General features: G+C 45.4%; 1 protein-coding gene across 1 annotated transcript; it reads right to left on the bottom strand.

Moving 5' to 3' along the window:
* Positions 1-5,072: 5,072 nt before the first annotated feature.
* LOC126986554 (transforming growth factor-beta-induced protein ig-h3-like) lies at positions 5,073-11,797 on the bottom strand. The gene is made up of 6 exons (XM_050842822.1): positions 11,660-11,797; positions 11,097-11,265; positions 7,428-7,637; positions 6,342-6,479; positions 5,745-5,860; positions 5,073-5,273 (listed from the first exon to the last, which is right to left on the bottom strand). Exons 1-6 carry the CDS (start codon positions 11,795-11,797, stop codon positions 5,073-5,075), a joined length of 972 nt encoding a protein of 323 aa, XP_050698779.1.
* Positions 11,798-17,664: the final 5,867 nt, after the last annotated feature.

The raw sequence follows: 17,664 nt of genomic DNA, 5'->3' as shown, positions 1-17,664 counted from the left end.
GCCACGCCCGCGACCCCTGCCTCTTTTGTAAGAGCGGCGGCCGCAGGGTGTGGCAGAGCGGTTCCTAGGGGTCTGAGCTCCGGCCGGGGAGCGACTTTGGGGACGCCCCCTCTGAATTTTGACGCCCCTCACCGCTGAGGATGTGGGTTCTGTTGGTGGCTCTCGTCCCGACAGGGGACTGATGTGTTTGAAAAGGGTTCTACCTTTTGGTAGGGGTTCTTCCTTTTGTAACTCTTTGAAGAGTGTCTCCGTGCAATTGAGGAGAAAGATAAAGTATGAGAAAAGGCGGCACACATCCTCAAGGTTCATTTTCTCATCGGTAGTCCACGGGGAGTGACGGAATTGGGTTTCAAACTCTGTGAAGGCTCCACCCGCGACGCCTAAACAGTCATCCACTGCAATATTAGCCTTTATTTTGGGACGGTAGGTAGCCGCTAGGCGGAACAAGACTGACAGGGCACCCTGTTTGCATGTGGAGCCGAAATGGCTGATGAGATTTGCTTCATCATATGTTTTGGCTTTCTTGAATGCGTCACTTTTATAATGGATTGAGCCCGACAAGGGCCCGTGGATGCTGTCGTAAAGGTGGGCCAATTTCTCCTTTTCATTTGTATATTGGAATTTGGTAAAAGCATCCTCTACCCTCTGAAGGTGAGTTAGGAGGTCGGGGCCGGTCTCCTCTGAACCCGTATATTTTGGATTTTTATCCTCGCCCCTTAAAATGACGTTTCGAGGTTTGTCACTCATGGTTGTGTCACTTTGGTGCTGTTCTGTCTGGGAAGAGGAAGTAGTCTGGGAAGGCTCTGGTGAAAAGTCTGAGGGGAGCTTCCCTGCAGGAGGTAATGGGGGTGCTGGGGGAATAGGTTTTGGATAAGCAGCTCCTGAACGGAGGACTGTGTGATGGGGAGTACCAATCGTTAAACCGCTGAAGGCAGAGGATAGAGCCTCTTCCAATTTTCGATCCTGGGACATGGGGAGTTAGACGGGGGAGTCACTTAGCTGTGTCCGATGCATTTGTAAGGAGACCAGAGCAGGATGGTATGGCTGATGTATGGTGAGGGGGGAGACTGGGTCGCAGGAGATGTGGTTTAACTCACTTCTCTCTGCTCTCCGGCACAAGCTGTAATGTAGGGGAGATATTAGGACGTATATAAGGAAATTTATAGGAAGATTCGTAGGTAATCCGTAAGGAAATGGTAAGATACCTTGGGTGTGAAGCAGTCGTGAGGTCGCTTGAGGAAAGATTGGTTCGGTACAAGGGCATAAATGACTGGGATCAGCAGATGTGCAGATGGCGACACATATCACTGGGATCAGTAAGACAGGCTGCCGCAGGCGAAAGAGGGGTAGGGCTGGTGAACGGGGAGGGGAGGAGCGCTGAAGGCGAACGGTATGGATTACAAGAGAGTAGGGATAGGAATTTAAATGTAATCCGTGTATGGGATTAAGAACAAATGAAGTGGCGATTATATTAGGGTAATTTAGTGGAGAATGGGAGACGAGGGTGAGAATGTTATTTGAAGTGGGGGGTTTCGACGGTACATGTACTAAATTATGGAACAACGTTTCGTCTTACTTTAGTGATAGTTCAGGTGACAAACCAAAATTGTGCGGCGTGATCCTCTAGCCGGGGGCGGGTGTTGCTGATCTTTTGATTGACGGCACGCTGACGCAGACTGCTGACGCACTGGAATTGAGCTGCCTGGCCGCGGCTACTACCTTGTCACTACGAATATAGCTTCCTCTTCCTCCTCTTGTGACTGTGAAGATACAGGGTTGGGGGAGTTCGGCAGGGGTTAATCCCGTTAATTGAGGTGGGATTTTTGGGTAGACTGGTTACGGACGTTTGCTGAGTGGCGGCACAGATTGTTGTTTTGGTGATACAATGTAGGTGGTGACACGACGTAGGTGCAAGTACTAGCTATGGGGCTTGTTGTCGTCTCATAGGGAGTGTAGTAATCCCGTAATTGTAGAGAGGTTGTGCTTGAGTTCACACTGGTTCACGGAGTCGTTGCCACTAAGGAGTCACCACGTAATTTGAGGCGCTTTGTGTAGGCCAGGATTATTTTATGAGAAATCCTTTGTAATCGCTTTATAATCGCTGCCACCAATATAAGTTTAGCAGGTTTGGAGTTAAAGTCTTTGCTTAAATTGTCTTTTTACTGGTTTTGTGGCTTACACGGAGCGGAACATCAGGAAGCTTTTGATTACCTTAGAACAACACTAACATCCCCGCCTGTCCTGGCCTACCCAGACCACACAAAAGACTTTTTCCTGTACACAGACGCTTGTGGCAAGGGCCTAGGAGCCGCTCTCATGCAATATGATGTTAGAAATAAATTACAACCTCTAGCATATGCAAGTCGCACGCTCAACAAAGCAGAATCAAACTACAGTACTACCCACCTTGAGGCCCTTGCGGTCGTGTGGGCATTACGTCATTTTCGTGACATCATTTATGGCTACAATATCCATGTCAGAACCGACCACGCAGCCGTGGTGGAATTATTCAATACTAAAACCCTCACGGGGAAATTGGCCCGATGGAGCCTCATTGTCCAAGACTTTAATCCCTCATTTGCTCATGTCCCTGGAGCAGTAAATCAGGTAGCGGACGCCCTATCCAGAAATATCGGCGCGATAATGGACATGGATGTAGATCATTTTGATGACCCAAGTCGAACTCATGACCCAACTTTGAATGATTCCATACGCGCAGCGCAACAAACAGATAACTTCTGTCAACCCATCCTATACTATCTGCAGAGTGGCGACCCCAATTCCTTGCCAACGCTACCTGTACCCTTAACTGACTTTGATCTCAACGACGGCATCCTCGTCAGGAATACATACATCACAACTAAATACGGTCCGCATAGGGAAGTTACACAAATCGTCGTACCAGAAAGCCTAGTCTCTATGATCTTGCATAACATACATTCTTCCCCTCATGCAGGACATCCTGGAAAAAGTAGAGCTTTGATGCAAGCCCGTTTGTTATATTATTGGCCACGTATGCGGCTCGACATCATTGATTACATCAACAACTGCCACACTTGTGCAGAAAATTATGGAAATTGGCAGGTTTGGAGTTAAAGTCTTTGCTTAAATTGTCTTTTTACTGGTTTTGTGGTTTACACGGAGCGTGTGATGCGAACTCTATCGAGACGAAATGATGACTGCCCTCGGCAGCCGCACAAGCTATGTGCGTCGTCGTTCGTTCATGAGGTTGCCTTGTCTAAGAGGATTTATACAGATAGAGGGAGAAGAAGCGGAAACGGATAGATATTTAGGAGTAATATTTACATGTTTACAATGCTCGGTCAGGCTAGCGTGGCGCCCACGCCACGATGAAAGTAAAACTCTATGTACAAGGATGGCCGGGCCAAATGAGGTATAGAAAGTATGAAGACGAGAAAGGAAGTACACAGTATAAGGGAATGGGAAAAAAAAATAATGAATGGGTTACAGGATTATAAGCCCATAAGGGACAAATAGCAGGTAAATGCAAGTTAAACAATTGTCACATGGGTACATTACCTAGAGTAATGGTGTATAAACAAATAAAGACAAGTGCACAAAAAAAATTCCTAATATCTAAACTCCCGGGAGAATGAGCTATTAACGAAATATAATATGAGAAATAATATATAATAGAAAATACTATCATGATCATGTATTAAATGGTATGGTTATACATACATGGTTTAGTTAAGTTAAAATATGGAAACAAAAAAAAAATGGTGGTATATGGATATATAGGTGTATATAGAAATGGCAAATAGATACATATCACAGAGGACTTGCATGTTATTTAGTTATTGTAAAGAAATTATCCTGTCCTCGGGTTAGGGATAAATGGCATATGAAGATATTTATGCTCAAGGAGAAAAATATATTATAGGACAATGGGAACATGGTCTATGCCGTTGCTGGCTGTAAGGTGCGCTGGAGGATGGCTGTCCATCGTGGGGTTTTCCTGCCTGTAGTATCCACAATTCCAGAGTGATTGTGTACTCAGGCGAGGGGAGACGTTGGGAGGTAAGGAGGGCACGGCGCGTTGCAGTGAGGAACGAGAAGAGGACAGAAGGACTCCAGGCCTAACGGACCACGAGGAAGATCAGGGTGTGGCTTCCCCCTTCTTCCAGCTACAGCTAAGTAACCATTTGCCAGGATGTTTTAGCATAGCTACTAGGTTGCTGTGTGCTTGGTGTTAATTAATTATTCTTAATTTCCAGCGAGTTTCTTTGTTGTTTTCAATAAACTTAAGAGCACGCTTATCTGGCTTTTGCTTACCCTATGAGAGATGTGATTGGTCAGATATTTAAATAATAATAAGGACTAGAGGGGCTGTGAGTCTGATAACTCAATTTTCAGTTATTTTATTTTATATATTTTTATTGCTGAGAATTTACGGGATTTTCGGAAGTCCAGGCCTTTCAAGAACCCCACACTGGGTGATTATATTACTGTAACACGTCAGCAGCAGGTCGTTAAGGGAGGTCGCCGTCCTCATTGCAACAGGACGCGTACTGGTCCTTTTCTGTCGGTCACCGGTCGGCGTATGGGGGGCGTCTTGGCCTGACTCCAGGTGTGAGGTCAAGGTGTGAATCTTACCATGGTCGCCGTCCGGCCACCCACTGGACGGACACTGGACGGACACTAAACGACCGTCGGTAGCCGTTCGGTCGCACGACTACTTTGCCACCAATGTGGTCGGGGAGCGGTGGGTGTGAATCGCAGCATTTTGGGGTCGCGGGTGGTCGTTAGCAGGTCGTAAAGTCAGTGTGACTGTAGCTTAAAGAGCACCCACGTGCTGTCCTGAAGACCAGTCGTCAACACGGACTCTAGACTCTAGAGGAAACCGTCCAAGTGAATCAAGAAGGAGTTCCGGGGGGCAGCATGAGACAAGCATAACTGGCGCCACTATAAAAACTGCCTGCGCCATGACGGGCTTGGGCAGACCACCAGGCCCCTGAAGAAAGCCTACCGGGGCTACAGGCGAAGACGTAAAAAAAAAAAAAAAAAAAAGCTAAACTAACCCAGCCTGAGCTAAACCAACCGAACCCAACCTACTCGAAGCTCTGGCCGGGGATAGAGCGGAGGACGTCATCGATGCTCTGGTTGGAGGGCGTGATGACCTTGTTGATGATGTGGATGACGCCGTTCTGCGCCTCCAGGTCGGGCTCGGTGATGCGCGCGTCCTCCACCCCCAGGCCGCGACGCCACACTTGCAGGCGCACCGGGTCCTCCTCGTTCAGCGTCATGATGGCCTGAAGGAGGGAGGGGTTAGCCCATCCGCTGCGATTGGCACAGATTTGGCCTTCCCTGGTAGCCTGGTAACATATTATAGTCCCATGTCTTTTTCTGCCTCTGTGGTGGATAGTGAAGTGTTTCCCATGTGGTACTGGTGTGCTGGATATCCCCTCCCAAGTTTTTTTTTTTTTTTACAGCAAAGGAGACAGCTCAAGGGCACAAAAAAGGAAACAATAATAAAAAAAAAAGGCCTGCTACTCGATGTAAGTGGTAAGGTAGTGAAAAAATGGTGAGGTGGTGATGGTGTAGTGATGGTGAGGTGTTGTGATGTAGTGGTGATGTGGTGAGATGTATGTAGGAGTATGATGGTGAGGTGGGGGTGTTTGTAGATATCTCTAGCTATCATCCTATCTCTTTATCTATCTACCTATCCATGTATCCATCCATCTCACTACCTATCTATCTATCTCTCTACCCATCTCTCTTACCTGGTTGTCGGTGATGGCGTTGGTCAGGTGTCGGCCGTACGCCCCGTGGAACCTGACCAGCTGCCCAGCCAGGTCCAGGTCCCGCCGAGCCTCATCCAGCACCTGGGAGTCGAGGGCTGCAAGAGGAGGATTTACATAGATAGATTTACATAGAAAATCAGACCACACAGACCCCATGGTCCAGACTAGGTGGTCTGTCCTTAAACCTAAGTGATTCTACATTAATCAGATGGCTCCAAAAAGTTGCATTTCAACTGTAGTTAATAATAAGTTCAAGGAAGTAACGATCGAGCTTGTTTTTAAAGGAGTCAATCGTGTTACACTGGACCACTGAAGGTGGGAGCTTATTCCATTCTCGCACTACAACGTTGGTGAAGAAAAATTTGGTGCAGTCTGAATTTACTTCTCTACATTTGAGTTTTACGCCATTGTTCCTCGTACGCAAAGTGTCATTGATCATAAACAATGTTGATCTGCCCTATCGAGCACCTCGTTTTACATAACTTCCCCTTACAATACTACCATTTTCTATAAGCCAAGATAGAGGATGAATTTTAAGGGTAGCTTGTTTATATTTCCTCCCCCTCTAATACCTACCATACCAGGCGGCCTCGTCGGGCACAAAGAAGGTGTAGTCCCCGGTGTGGGTGAGCGTCTCCTCCAGCCCCGCCTTCTTCACCAGGTCGACGAAGGTGTGCAACTGACGACTCTCCGCCAGCTCCAGCAGGTTCTTGGCTGGGAGAGAGACGGAGGTGAGGGAAGGGAGGGAAAGGAAAGGGAACGAAAATTAGAATGTAAAACAAGGGAGGGAGGACGAATATGGAAGATGGGGGCACAACAAAATAGATAGAAATATAAAAAATAGAATAGAATAGAAATAGAAAAATAGAAAGGGGAGAATAAAGCAAGAAAGCGATAGATTTGTGAAAGAAGAGAGAGAATAGAGAATTAAGGGAGACGTTAAGGAGGAACTATATAAAAAGGAAAAGTAGAAGGGCAAGATAGATATTGGAAAGGAGTGGATGAGACATAAAGGAGGTAAGTAAAGAAAGAAAGAAAGAAGATTAAAAAGAGAAGGAGTAAGAATAGAAATGTGATAATACACTAAAAAAAAGATTATTAAAGAAGATAAATAAAGTACAAGAATAGGCATTAAAGAAGAGGGGAAGAGGGAGGGTAGTGATAGGCAGCGTTGCAAAATGATATGACAGGAAGAGTGAATGAAGGTGTGCTTAATTAAATGTGTATGAGAGAAAACAATGAGGCTTAAGATTTCCAAGAACACACACACACACACACACACACACACACACACACACACACACACACACACACTGGCATACCCACTCACGTACCACACACACTCACATGCACACCCATAACCCCCCCCCACTACCCCCCACACACACTCTCATCCCTTCCCTCCTCACCGCACACCACTTCAACAACTGTAATGCCCCGGGATCTCACGGGGGTATATCTCTTTACTTTTTAATGAATGTATGATTACATTACACAACTACCCTTTCCCTCCCCCCTCCATCTATCAAGTACCCCCCCACACCCCTACCAATAAATACCCTCCTCTCTCTCCCTTCTCCCCCTACACAGTGCCCACCTACACCCACTCTCCAACAAACTCCTCTCTCTCCCCCTCTCCCCCCCATACACCCAAACACACACCTCTATCAGGCAGCAGGACGTCATCGATCATGTGGACGATGCCGTTCTGCCCCAGGTTGAAGTTGCCCCTCATTTTGGTTGTCTCCACGAAGGTGCCTGAGATGTCACAGGAGAAGGTGAGTCGGTCCCTGGAGACGGTGGACACGCGATGCTCCCCAGTCACCGCGGACTCGCAGATGACGTGGGGGATGACGTGGTTCTGGATCAGGGCTGTTGGGGGAGAGCGGAGGATGATACTGTATGAGGAGGTGAGGTTGGTAAGGTAAGGTAAGGCAGATGAGGTAAAGTATGGTGGACTGTTTTGGGAAGGTAAGGTAAAGTTGGGGAAAGGGGACGATGCTGGGTGAGGAGGTGAGGTTGGTAAGGTAAGTTAAGGTAGGACAGATAAGGTAAATGTGAAGTATGCTGGACTGTTTTGGGTACGTAAGGTAAATTTGGGGAGAGATGAGGATGCTGGGTAAGTAGGTAAGGTAAAGAAGGGGTGATGTCGGGGATGAGAGAGTAAGGAAGTTGGGAAAGGAACGGAGAAACATGGAAACATGGAAATGCAGGCAACAGAAAGCCTATTGGCTCATTACGAGGTCGCCCGCTTGGGTGATTTAATCTGCTCGACCGCCACTTGGGGCTTGGTGAGCAGATGAAAGCACCTCGATATTGAGGAGCAGATGGAAGCCCCTCGTTATTCAGTTTACTCCCGACGCAGCGAAATGACGGTCGATTCTATATTTGAAGGAGTTGATGGTATTCGCATTTACTACTTCTGAGGGAAGATTGTTCCAGTGGCGGATGACTCGGTTTGAAAAGAAACTCCTTCCAATGTCTGTGTTACATCGACTCGACTGAATGGGTAAACCGTTATTTCTAGTTCTTGAGTTGGTTTGCAGTTCAAAGAATTTGGAGTAATCGACGTTATTGAACTTTTTTAGATACTTGAAGACTTGAATCATATCCCCTCGTAGGCGTCTTTTCTCCAATGTAAAGAGATTGAGTCGCTTGAGTCGTTCCTCGTACGGTTGACCCCTGAAGGTTGGAATCATCTTTGTGGCGCGTCGCTGAATCCTTTCCAGTAGAGCAATGTCCTTTCTGTAATTGGGAGACCAGAACTGCACTGCATACTCGAGGTGCGGTCTTACCATGGAATTATACAAGGATAGCATCACGTCTGGTGTTTTACACTCGAAGTTCCTCGCTATGAACCCGAGCATAATGTTGGCCTTGTTGTACGCTTTTTTACAGTGATTCGCGTGTTTCAGGTCACTGCTGATAGTGACTCCAAGATCCTTTTCCTCCTGCATCGCTTGCAGAGGTCTCCCATTCATGATGTATGTATGGTTACTATTTTGGGACCCAATGTGCATGACTTTGCATTTGTCAACATTAAAAGACATTTGCCATTTTTCCGACCATTCGATAGAAGGAAGGAAAGGGAGTGAAGGGAACGGATGCTGGATGAGAAGTTAAGATAAAGCAAGGGTGATGTTGGGAATGACACTAATTTGGTGGTATTATAAGATATTTCGTCGCCCAAGAACACCCATTTGACAAGGCTTTCGTAGGAGCTGTGGGCATTTCCAGGGGTTGTTTTATAACCCTGATGGTAGTTTGACCCTTCTGCTGTACCATGAAACTAAAGAAACACTCACTAGTACCCGGCTGACCCCTTCTTTGACCTTTAGAAATAGCTGATGTGGAGAAGTAAAAGTATCTTATAATACCAACCTAAGAATTATAAGGCAGAGAGACGAGGAAAGGGAAAGGGAGGAAAGGGGGTGAAGATAACAGATGCTGGGTGGGAAGGTAAGATGAGATAAAGATAGGTATGTGGTGGGATGTGTTTGTTAGGGAGGTCATTGGGGAGTGAAATATACAAAGAAAGGGATATGGAGGAGGCAAAGGGAGAGATGGGAATGGATGCTGATTGATCAAGGTGAAGGTTGGGGGGTGATGATCTGCATTGGGGTGGGGTGAAGGTTGGGGTAAGATAGGTGAGGGGTCGGAGCGTGGGGTGAGGTTGAAGGACGAAAAATGGTGGTTGTGGTGGTGATGTCATTGGTGGTGGTGGTGGTGCTGAGATTGGAGTGAGAAGGAGGAGGAGGAGGAGGAACAGGAGGAGGATTAAAGTGGTTAAGGTGGAGGAGGAGGTGGAGGAGAAGGAGGCTGGAGAGACACAAGAGATGGTGATGAAAGAGAATTGGGTGTGTTGTAACCCGTAATCCGGGCACACAAGGTAGACGACACACTGTTTGTATTAGTGACACTTGACTTAAAATTCTGGTACTTTAGGAGTATTTAAAGGAGTTCATAAATGGGGTGATGAAACGGTGTCGCCTTTCTTATATGTATTTTATTCTACCTTAATACTACTTAATATTACAAAGGGTAAAAATATTGTTTAAACCAGCGACTGGCTTACGAGACTCAATGAGTCTTCAGGTTTTCTTTCACTATTGGTTACTGACGTTAGCACTGGTATAATATTGAGTAAAAACTCACACAATAAAGTATCATAGAAATATAATCCTAAGTAAAACTAAGATAATAGAACACAATAGATATGTTAGATACGCTTTCCTCTATGGTAATTCTTCACTCCATACTCACAGTAGCAAAGTTGATCGTGTTTTGGCCGCGGTTGATTGTGTTTTGGCCGCGGTTGATTGTGTTTTGGCTTAGAGAGTTAAGCGGGTGCGTTAATGGGCAATTGTGTATAGGTTGGTAAATGAACAGTGCGTTTGGGGACAATCATGTGTTGGAGTCCGTGTTGTGCTTTAGCGGTCGATACCGCTGTTGTCATCGGAAAATATTGCCGGAGAAGATGATGATGACACGAGTGGTGTCGCGGCCCGCGGGGCACCACAGGTGTGTCACGTCTAAATTGGAGGTGATTGTTGTTAATGGGGTTGTGGTGATTGTGGCGGTGTTGACGGTGGTGTGGTGAGGGTTCTGATTGTGGTGATGGTGGTGATAGTGGTGGTGATAGTGGTGGTGATGTTAGTGGTGGTGGTTGTGGTAGAAATTGTGGAAATTTCTTAACATAAAAATTGACTGAAATGAAACAGCATAACACAGTGTCAACTACTACTATTATTGCTACTACTACTACTACTACTACTACTACTACTACTGCTACTACTGCTACTACTACTACTACCACAACTACACTGCCCTTAATCCAATTCCAACTTCATTTTCTTTACAATCACTCACCACCTTCGTCATCACCACCACCACACACTCACCACCCTCCTCATCCCTCACCTCCGATTGCTTATACTACCTTATACCTAAAATGCACCTCCCTCACCCTTCCTGTCACCCTAATCAACACTTCTACCAACACTAATATTTATCCTTCCTTCCCTTCCCTCCCCCATTCTCACTCAGGCACACCATCACCCTGACGCCCTTCGGAGTACGTCAGCCCACTCCCCCACCTCCCCTCTCTCCATCACCCACAGAGCCTGACACTCATACACCAACTCTAACACCTCACACTCCCTCATCCACTCACCATCACCCATACACCCTTCCTCATCCACGTAGTCTGACAATTATATACCCTCTCCTCCCCTTCCTTCCTCTCTCCCACACTCCCTCACCCACACAGGCACACACATTACCACCCTCACAGTAACATACCCCACCAACAACCCAGCTCCCCTCACCCACCTAGTCGTGCCTCCCTGTCGTTGATGATCTTCTCCCTTCGCGACTCTGAGAGCTTCTGGAAGGCCTCGTCGGAGGGCGCCAGCACGGTGACGGAGCCCTGCATGGTCCGCAGCACGTTGATGTAGCCATTCCGCTGCAGCACGTCAGCCAGCACCGTGAAGCGGCCGTCCTGCGCGGGGAGGCGGGAGGGTGAGCAAGGGGAGTGTGGGGGGAGAGAGAGAGAGAGAGAGAGAGAGAGAGAGAGAGAGAGAGAGAGAGAGAGAGAGAGAGAGAGAGAGAGAGAAACAGACAGAAGACAGACAGACAGACAGACAGACACAGATACATTAACAACAGTATGTTCTTATGTTCTCTTGCTCAAACAAACACGGACACAGACAGACAAACAGATCACCAAACAAACAAACAAACAGACAAAGACAGAGACAAACACGTAAGTACATATCAATCAGTAAAGTAATTAAAAAGAAAGAAACACACACACACACACACACACACACACACACACACACACACACACACACACAAATACCCCGCCCCCCATCCCCCACCCACCCACCCACACTCATGTTGAGCACCATGTCGGCCACGTTCTGCAGGGTGCCGATGGAGGGGTCGAGGATGTTGCTGATGAGGTGCACTACGCCGTTGGTCGCGTGCTGGTCCTTGCGGATGAGCAGCGCGCAGTTGGTCGTCGTCATCTGCGAGCGTGGGCGGCGGCGACGGAGAGGCGGGGACGGCGAAGAGGCGGCGACGGCGAGGAAGCAGGGAGAGAGGAGAGGTTAGGTCCCGTTACAGAATCAATGTAAACACACCCGTTTGTTTTTCCTTCGAGTTAGGTTATTTTTTTTTACATTAGTGAGCCGATGACATAGGAAAAAAAGAGGAAAAAAAGTAAATGAAGAAAAGGACGATATAAGTAGCGAGGTTAGATTAGTTTGCACGATTAATTAGAATGGCCTTCAAGTTGGGTTTCGTTAGACTATATGAGGGTTTGATAGGTTTAAGGAGAGTAGGGGAGAGAAAAAAGGTTAATGGAGGGTTAGGTTAGAATACACTGAGCCACAGGTGATTATATTAGGTTAGGAGAGCGTAGGTTGGGTTAAGCATAACTGGCGCCACTATAAAAAAAAATTGCCTGCGCCATGATGGGCTTGGGCCGACCATCTCTCTCTGTGTGTGCTCAGCGCATCACAGAGGTGATTGTCTCTGGAATGGAGGCATACATTCCTCGTTCTTTCTCTACTCCTCACGCTAAAAAGCCTTGGTTTAATTACGCTTGTTCACGTGCTGTCAATGATAGAGAGGTAGCTCACAAAAGGTACCAGAGCCTTCAAACTAATGCTAATTATGAACTTTACATTTCTGCCCGAAATCGTGCCAAATCTATTCTCCGACTAACCAAAAATTCTTTCATTAATAGAAAATGTCAAAACCTTGCTTTCTCTAACTCTTCCCGTGACTTCTGGCATCTAGCCAAGAACATCTCCTCCAACTTCACTTCTTCATCTTTCCCTCCACTCCTCAGTCCTGACGGCAACACTGCCGTCTCATCTATCTCTAAGGCTGAACTCTTCTCTCAAACTTTTTCTAAAAACTCCACTCTGGACGATTCTGGGCATATTCATCCTACTCATCCCCCCTCTGACTCCTTTATGCCTGTTATAAAGATTCTTCAAAATGATGTTTTCTATGCCCTCTCTGGCCTCAATCCTCAGAAGGCTTATGGACCTGATGGAGTGCCTCCTATTGTCCTTAAAACTGTGCGTCCAGTGCTGTCACCCTGCCTGGTCAAACTCTTTCGCCTCTGCCTGTCAACATCTACCTTTCCTTCTTGCTGGGTATGCCTTCATACAGCCTGTGCCTAAGAAGGGTGACCGCTCAATCCCTCAAACTACCGTCCTATAAGCTTTACTTTCTTGTCTAACTAAAGCTTTTGAATCAATCATAACCGGAAGATTCAAAGCACCTTTCCACTTGACCTTCTATCTCGATCGCAGTATGGGTTCCAAAAGGGCGATCTACTGGTGATCTCCTAGCCTTCTTAACTGACTCTTGGTCATCCTCTCTTAGCCGTTTCGGTGAAACTTTTGCTATTGCGCTGGACATATCAAAAGCTTTTGATAGGGTCTGGCACAAATCTTTGCTTTCTAAACTACCTTCCTTCGGTTTCTATCCTTCTCTCTGTACCTTTATCTCCAGTTTCCTTTCTGACCGTTCTATTTCTGCCGTGGTAGACGGTCACTGTTCTTCCCCTAAATCTATTAACAGTGGTGTCCCACAGGGTTCTGTCCTATCTCCCACTATTTTCTGTTGTTCATTGATGATCTTCTTTCCAAAACGAACTGTCCTATCCATTCCTACCCCGATGATTCCACTCTGCATTACTCAACTTCTTTTAATAGAAGACCCACCCTTCAGGAACTTAACGACTCAAGGCTGGAGGCTGCAGAACGCTTAGCCTCAGACCTTACTATTATTTCCGATTGGGGCAAGAAGAACCTGGTGTCCTTCAACGCCTCAAAAACACAGTTTCTCCACCTATCCAATCGACACAATCTTCCAAACAACTATCCCCTATTCTTTAACAACACCCAGCTATCACCTTCCTCAACACTAAACATCCTCGGTCTATCCTTAACTCAAAATCTCAACCGCCGAGTGGCTTAAAACTACCCACATGCTGTCCAGAAGACCACCTATCAACCCGGACTCTAGATTCAAGGATCAAAAATGAGCTCTGGGAGGGCAGCATGAGCCAATGCAAGATGGCGCCACTATAAACACTCGCCTGCGCCAGAACGGGCTGGGCCGACCATCAGGACCCACCGGAATGAAGCCTTGGACCGACCATCAGATCCACCGGAAGAGTTTCACCTGCCAGCATAGGGCAGCAATGTAAAAAAAAAAAAAAAAAAAAAAAACTGGAAACTTTATATCTCATCTCTTAATCAGCTTCCTCGAGGCTGGGCGTTCTGTACCGTCTCCGCCAGTTCTTCTCCCCTGCACAGTTGCTGTCCATATACAGGGGCCTTGTCCGCCCTCGTATGGAGTATGCATCTCATGTGTGGGGCTCCCTCACACAGCTCTTCTTTTATGGACAGAGTGGAGGCTAAGGCTATTCGTCTCATCAGCTCTCCTCCTCTCATGCTGATAGTCTTCTACCTCACCAAGATTAAATTCGCAATGTTGCCTCTCTTTCTATCTTCTATCGATATTTCCACGCTGACTGCTCTTCTGAACTTGCTAACTGCATGCCCCCCCCTCCCGCGGCCCCTTTGCACTCGACTTTCTACTCATGCTCATCCCTATACTGTCCAAACCCCTTATGCAAGAGTTAACCAGCATCTTCACTCTTTTCTTCCTCACGCTGGTAAACTCTGGGGCAATCTTCATCATCTGTATTTCCTCCTGCCTACGAGACTTGAACTCTTTCAAGAGGAGGGTATCAGGACACCTCTCCTCCTGTATTTGATCTTCCTTTTGACCAATACCTCTTTTGTTTTTACTTTAGGAGCAGTAGTGGCAGAATTTTTATTATTGTTTTCTTTTTTTTGTGTGCCCCTGAGGCCTGCTCCTTTGTTGTAAAAAAAAAAAAATATATATATATGATCCAAACAGATGATGGTATTCTTAATATGGTCATACATGAGTGGAGATATACTTATAAATATGGAAGGAAAATTAAGTAGAACCATAGACAATTAATATACCAGTAATGTGTACAGAACCAGAGACCAATGATGGATTACAAATATTTAGGTTGATGGTATGATGCTGATATTGCCAGAACACTTTCAAATACCTGGGGTCTATAACCATATGCAGATGGCCTTAATGAAAATAAAACGTACTGGAAGAATCCAAGCTGATGGAGAAGATGTATGGAAGAATGTGATAGGACATGTCATATAGATGAAAGGAAAGGTATACATAGACTTTGGTACTTTGACCAGTTGACGTACGGGACGGAGACATGTATATGAAGAAAATAAGTGAGTGGAAGATAAGAACGCATCTCCTATTGTGGCGTGACTCCAGCTTACCTCACAGAATGCAAGAATCAGAGGAGCTTCTTAATGTTGGATATGTCGAAGAAGCATGTATATATAATTGAGGTGGTCATATATATTTTGAGGCGAGATGGAGTCTGTGACGAGAGGAGAATATCTGGAATCTTAAGACCCACTGCTAGAGGAAGACTATTTAACGAGACAAAATGATGCCCTTCATCCCATGTAGAGAAAAGTGGCCTCAACACCAACATGACAGGCGATAGAGGAATGCAGATTTCATCAAAACAGCTGTCCGTGATAACTAGAGTAGATAAGATATATATGATCCGCGAAGAAGATAAGAATATTATTATTATTATTATTATTATTATTATTATTATTATTATTATTATTATTATTATTATTATTATTATTATAACACACACATATATACACACACACACACACACACACACACACACACACACACACACACATGTCTGGAATTATCTCTCACACACACACTAAGATGCATTTAACACATTACACACACAAACACATATTATTATTATTATTATTATGTCTATTATGTATTATGTATTATTATTACTATGTATATATATATATGTATATATAGTGAACACATCCTCATAGACATGCAACAATGTTATTATTATTATTATTAATTATTATTATTATTATTATTATTATTATTATTATTATTATTATTATCATCATCATCACTTATGCCTATTGTGTACTATACTTCATTAATATCATCTAACCAATTAAGATGTATTTTATGTGGATTCAAAATTTATTGAGTTGATCATCCATGGTCTCTTTACTAACAGACTGGAAGTTTAGGCCTATATCTATCCCAAACTTGAAAATATATCTAAGTCTGATGAGAAATATAGATTTTGGCATAAGAATCATTGCTCACTAGAATATAGAAAAGATCAATCCCATATCATATTTAACTATTCATGTATATAGAAAGACGATCGACACATAGTGGTAGATTAAGTTGATATATGACCCCCGGACTATTAACCGCTCCACTCAACTAGGCTTATATAATACCTGTATTAACGGCTTTGCATTCCTGGTTTTAAATGTCCAGTAAACTTGGCTTATATAAATGCTTACTAAGAGATAAACGTCTCCCACAATGAGAAGGTGATATGCTGCTTCAGGCTGACGGACGGCCGTATAGATACACGAGGATCCTGTTTCGATTCCAATAGTAGTGCCTTCTCAACTAACGCTATAATATACCAGATAACGACAGAGAAGTCAACACCGTACTTAATTTAATCAGATTATATTCGCCTAATTCTGAAACTTTACCTCTCACAGAAAGACTCCATCCTGCTATGGAGGGGTGAGAGAGGCTACTGCCATCATCGAAGCTGTACACAAGGGAGACTTCCCATCACCATGGAGGCCTTGCATAGCTGACCAGCCAGCAGTGTCTTTGATGTTTGCTCCCCTATAAGCCAACTCTCCGTCATTCCTTATAATTTATCTTTCTTCCTTTCTCTTTAGCATCGTCTCTCATTTATCTCTCTCTCTCTCTGGTACCGAATCAATAGTCTCTCTCTCTCTCTCTCTCTCTCTCTCTTCTTCTCTTCCTCTCCTTTTCCTCCCTCCCTCCTCTCTTCCTCCTCCTCTCTTTTCGCTCTCACAGGCTTTCTCTTCTCTCTCTCTCTCATGTATCTACCTCTTCTCTTTTATTATTCTCAGCACAAAATAACAGCGATGATGATAAGAGATAGTATGTCTGTGTTTGTGTGTGTGTGGAATGAAAGTCAGAGGTCTAGATAGATGGAATGAGTAATGAAAGTGTGTACGAGCGTTTTGGAATGTGTCACAGGGGTGAAGGGAAGAAGTGTGGCACTGTGGAGTGGTGGAAGAAGTGAAGCGACATACTTTAATTAAAGTGGTTTGGCCACATGGAGCGAATGGAGGAGAGTAAGATGACCAGAAGGGTGTATGTGAGTGAGATAGAGGGAAGGAATGCTAGAGGACGACCTCCAGTGAAATGGAGGGATAGGGTGCAAGAGTACGTTAGGGAGAGGGGGGAAAGATCTTTGAGAAACTTTGAGCAGACAAGGAGGGAGTGTCTGGATAGAGAAAGATGGAAGCTCTTCTGCCGTGGTCATCTCCTGGTGGGAGCCCCTAGGAGCAGGCGTCGATGAAATGATGATGATGATAATGATGAACGGAAAGAATCTGGCCTGAGCGGGCTCGAACCGCCGTCCTGTCAGATCGTGAAGCCTGGCAGCGCAGCGCTCTAACCATTTGCGCCACGGAGTGTGTGTGTATGTGTGTGTGTGTGTGTGTGTTACATAATTCTAAAGTGACAGACTTGTGCTGGAAAGCTTGAAATAAATCTTTCAGCATTATCTTCCTTTGAAAAGTCTCCTTTACCTTTTCTGCCCTTTCCTCCTCGTCATTCTGATCCTCCTCCTCCTCCTCCTCAAAGTCACGTGATGGGCAATAAGTGACTCAGCTCAGGTAACAATTAAATATTCAGCATAAAATCAGTATCTGGCAGCTCTCCCTCC

The sequence above is a fragment of the Eriocheir sinensis genome, chromosome 62 (genome assembly GCF_024679095.1).
Source record: "Eriocheir sinensis breed Jianghai 21 chromosome 62, ASM2467909v1, whole genome shotgun sequence".
NCBI classification, from domain to species: domain Eukaryota; kingdom Metazoa; phylum Arthropoda; class Malacostraca; order Decapoda; family Varunidae; genus Eriocheir; species Eriocheir sinensis.
This window is presented reverse-complemented; position numbering and strand designations above follow the sequence as displayed.

Bases quoted from the DNA above. Each gene is read 5' to 3' on its own strand.
- LOC126986554 (XM_050842822.1), bottom strand. From the start codon at position 11,797: ATGACGACGACCAACTGCGCGCTGCTCATCCGCAAGGACCAGCACGCG. The intron at 7,638-11,096 runs GTGGGTGAGGGG...CTCCCCCAACAG, and splicing joins CGACAGGGAGGCACGACTAG to CCCTGATCCAGAACCACGTC. The intron at 5,274-5,744 runs GTAAGAGAGATG...TCCCTCCTTCAG, and splicing joins ACGCCATCACCGACAACCAG to GCCATCATGACGCTGAACGA.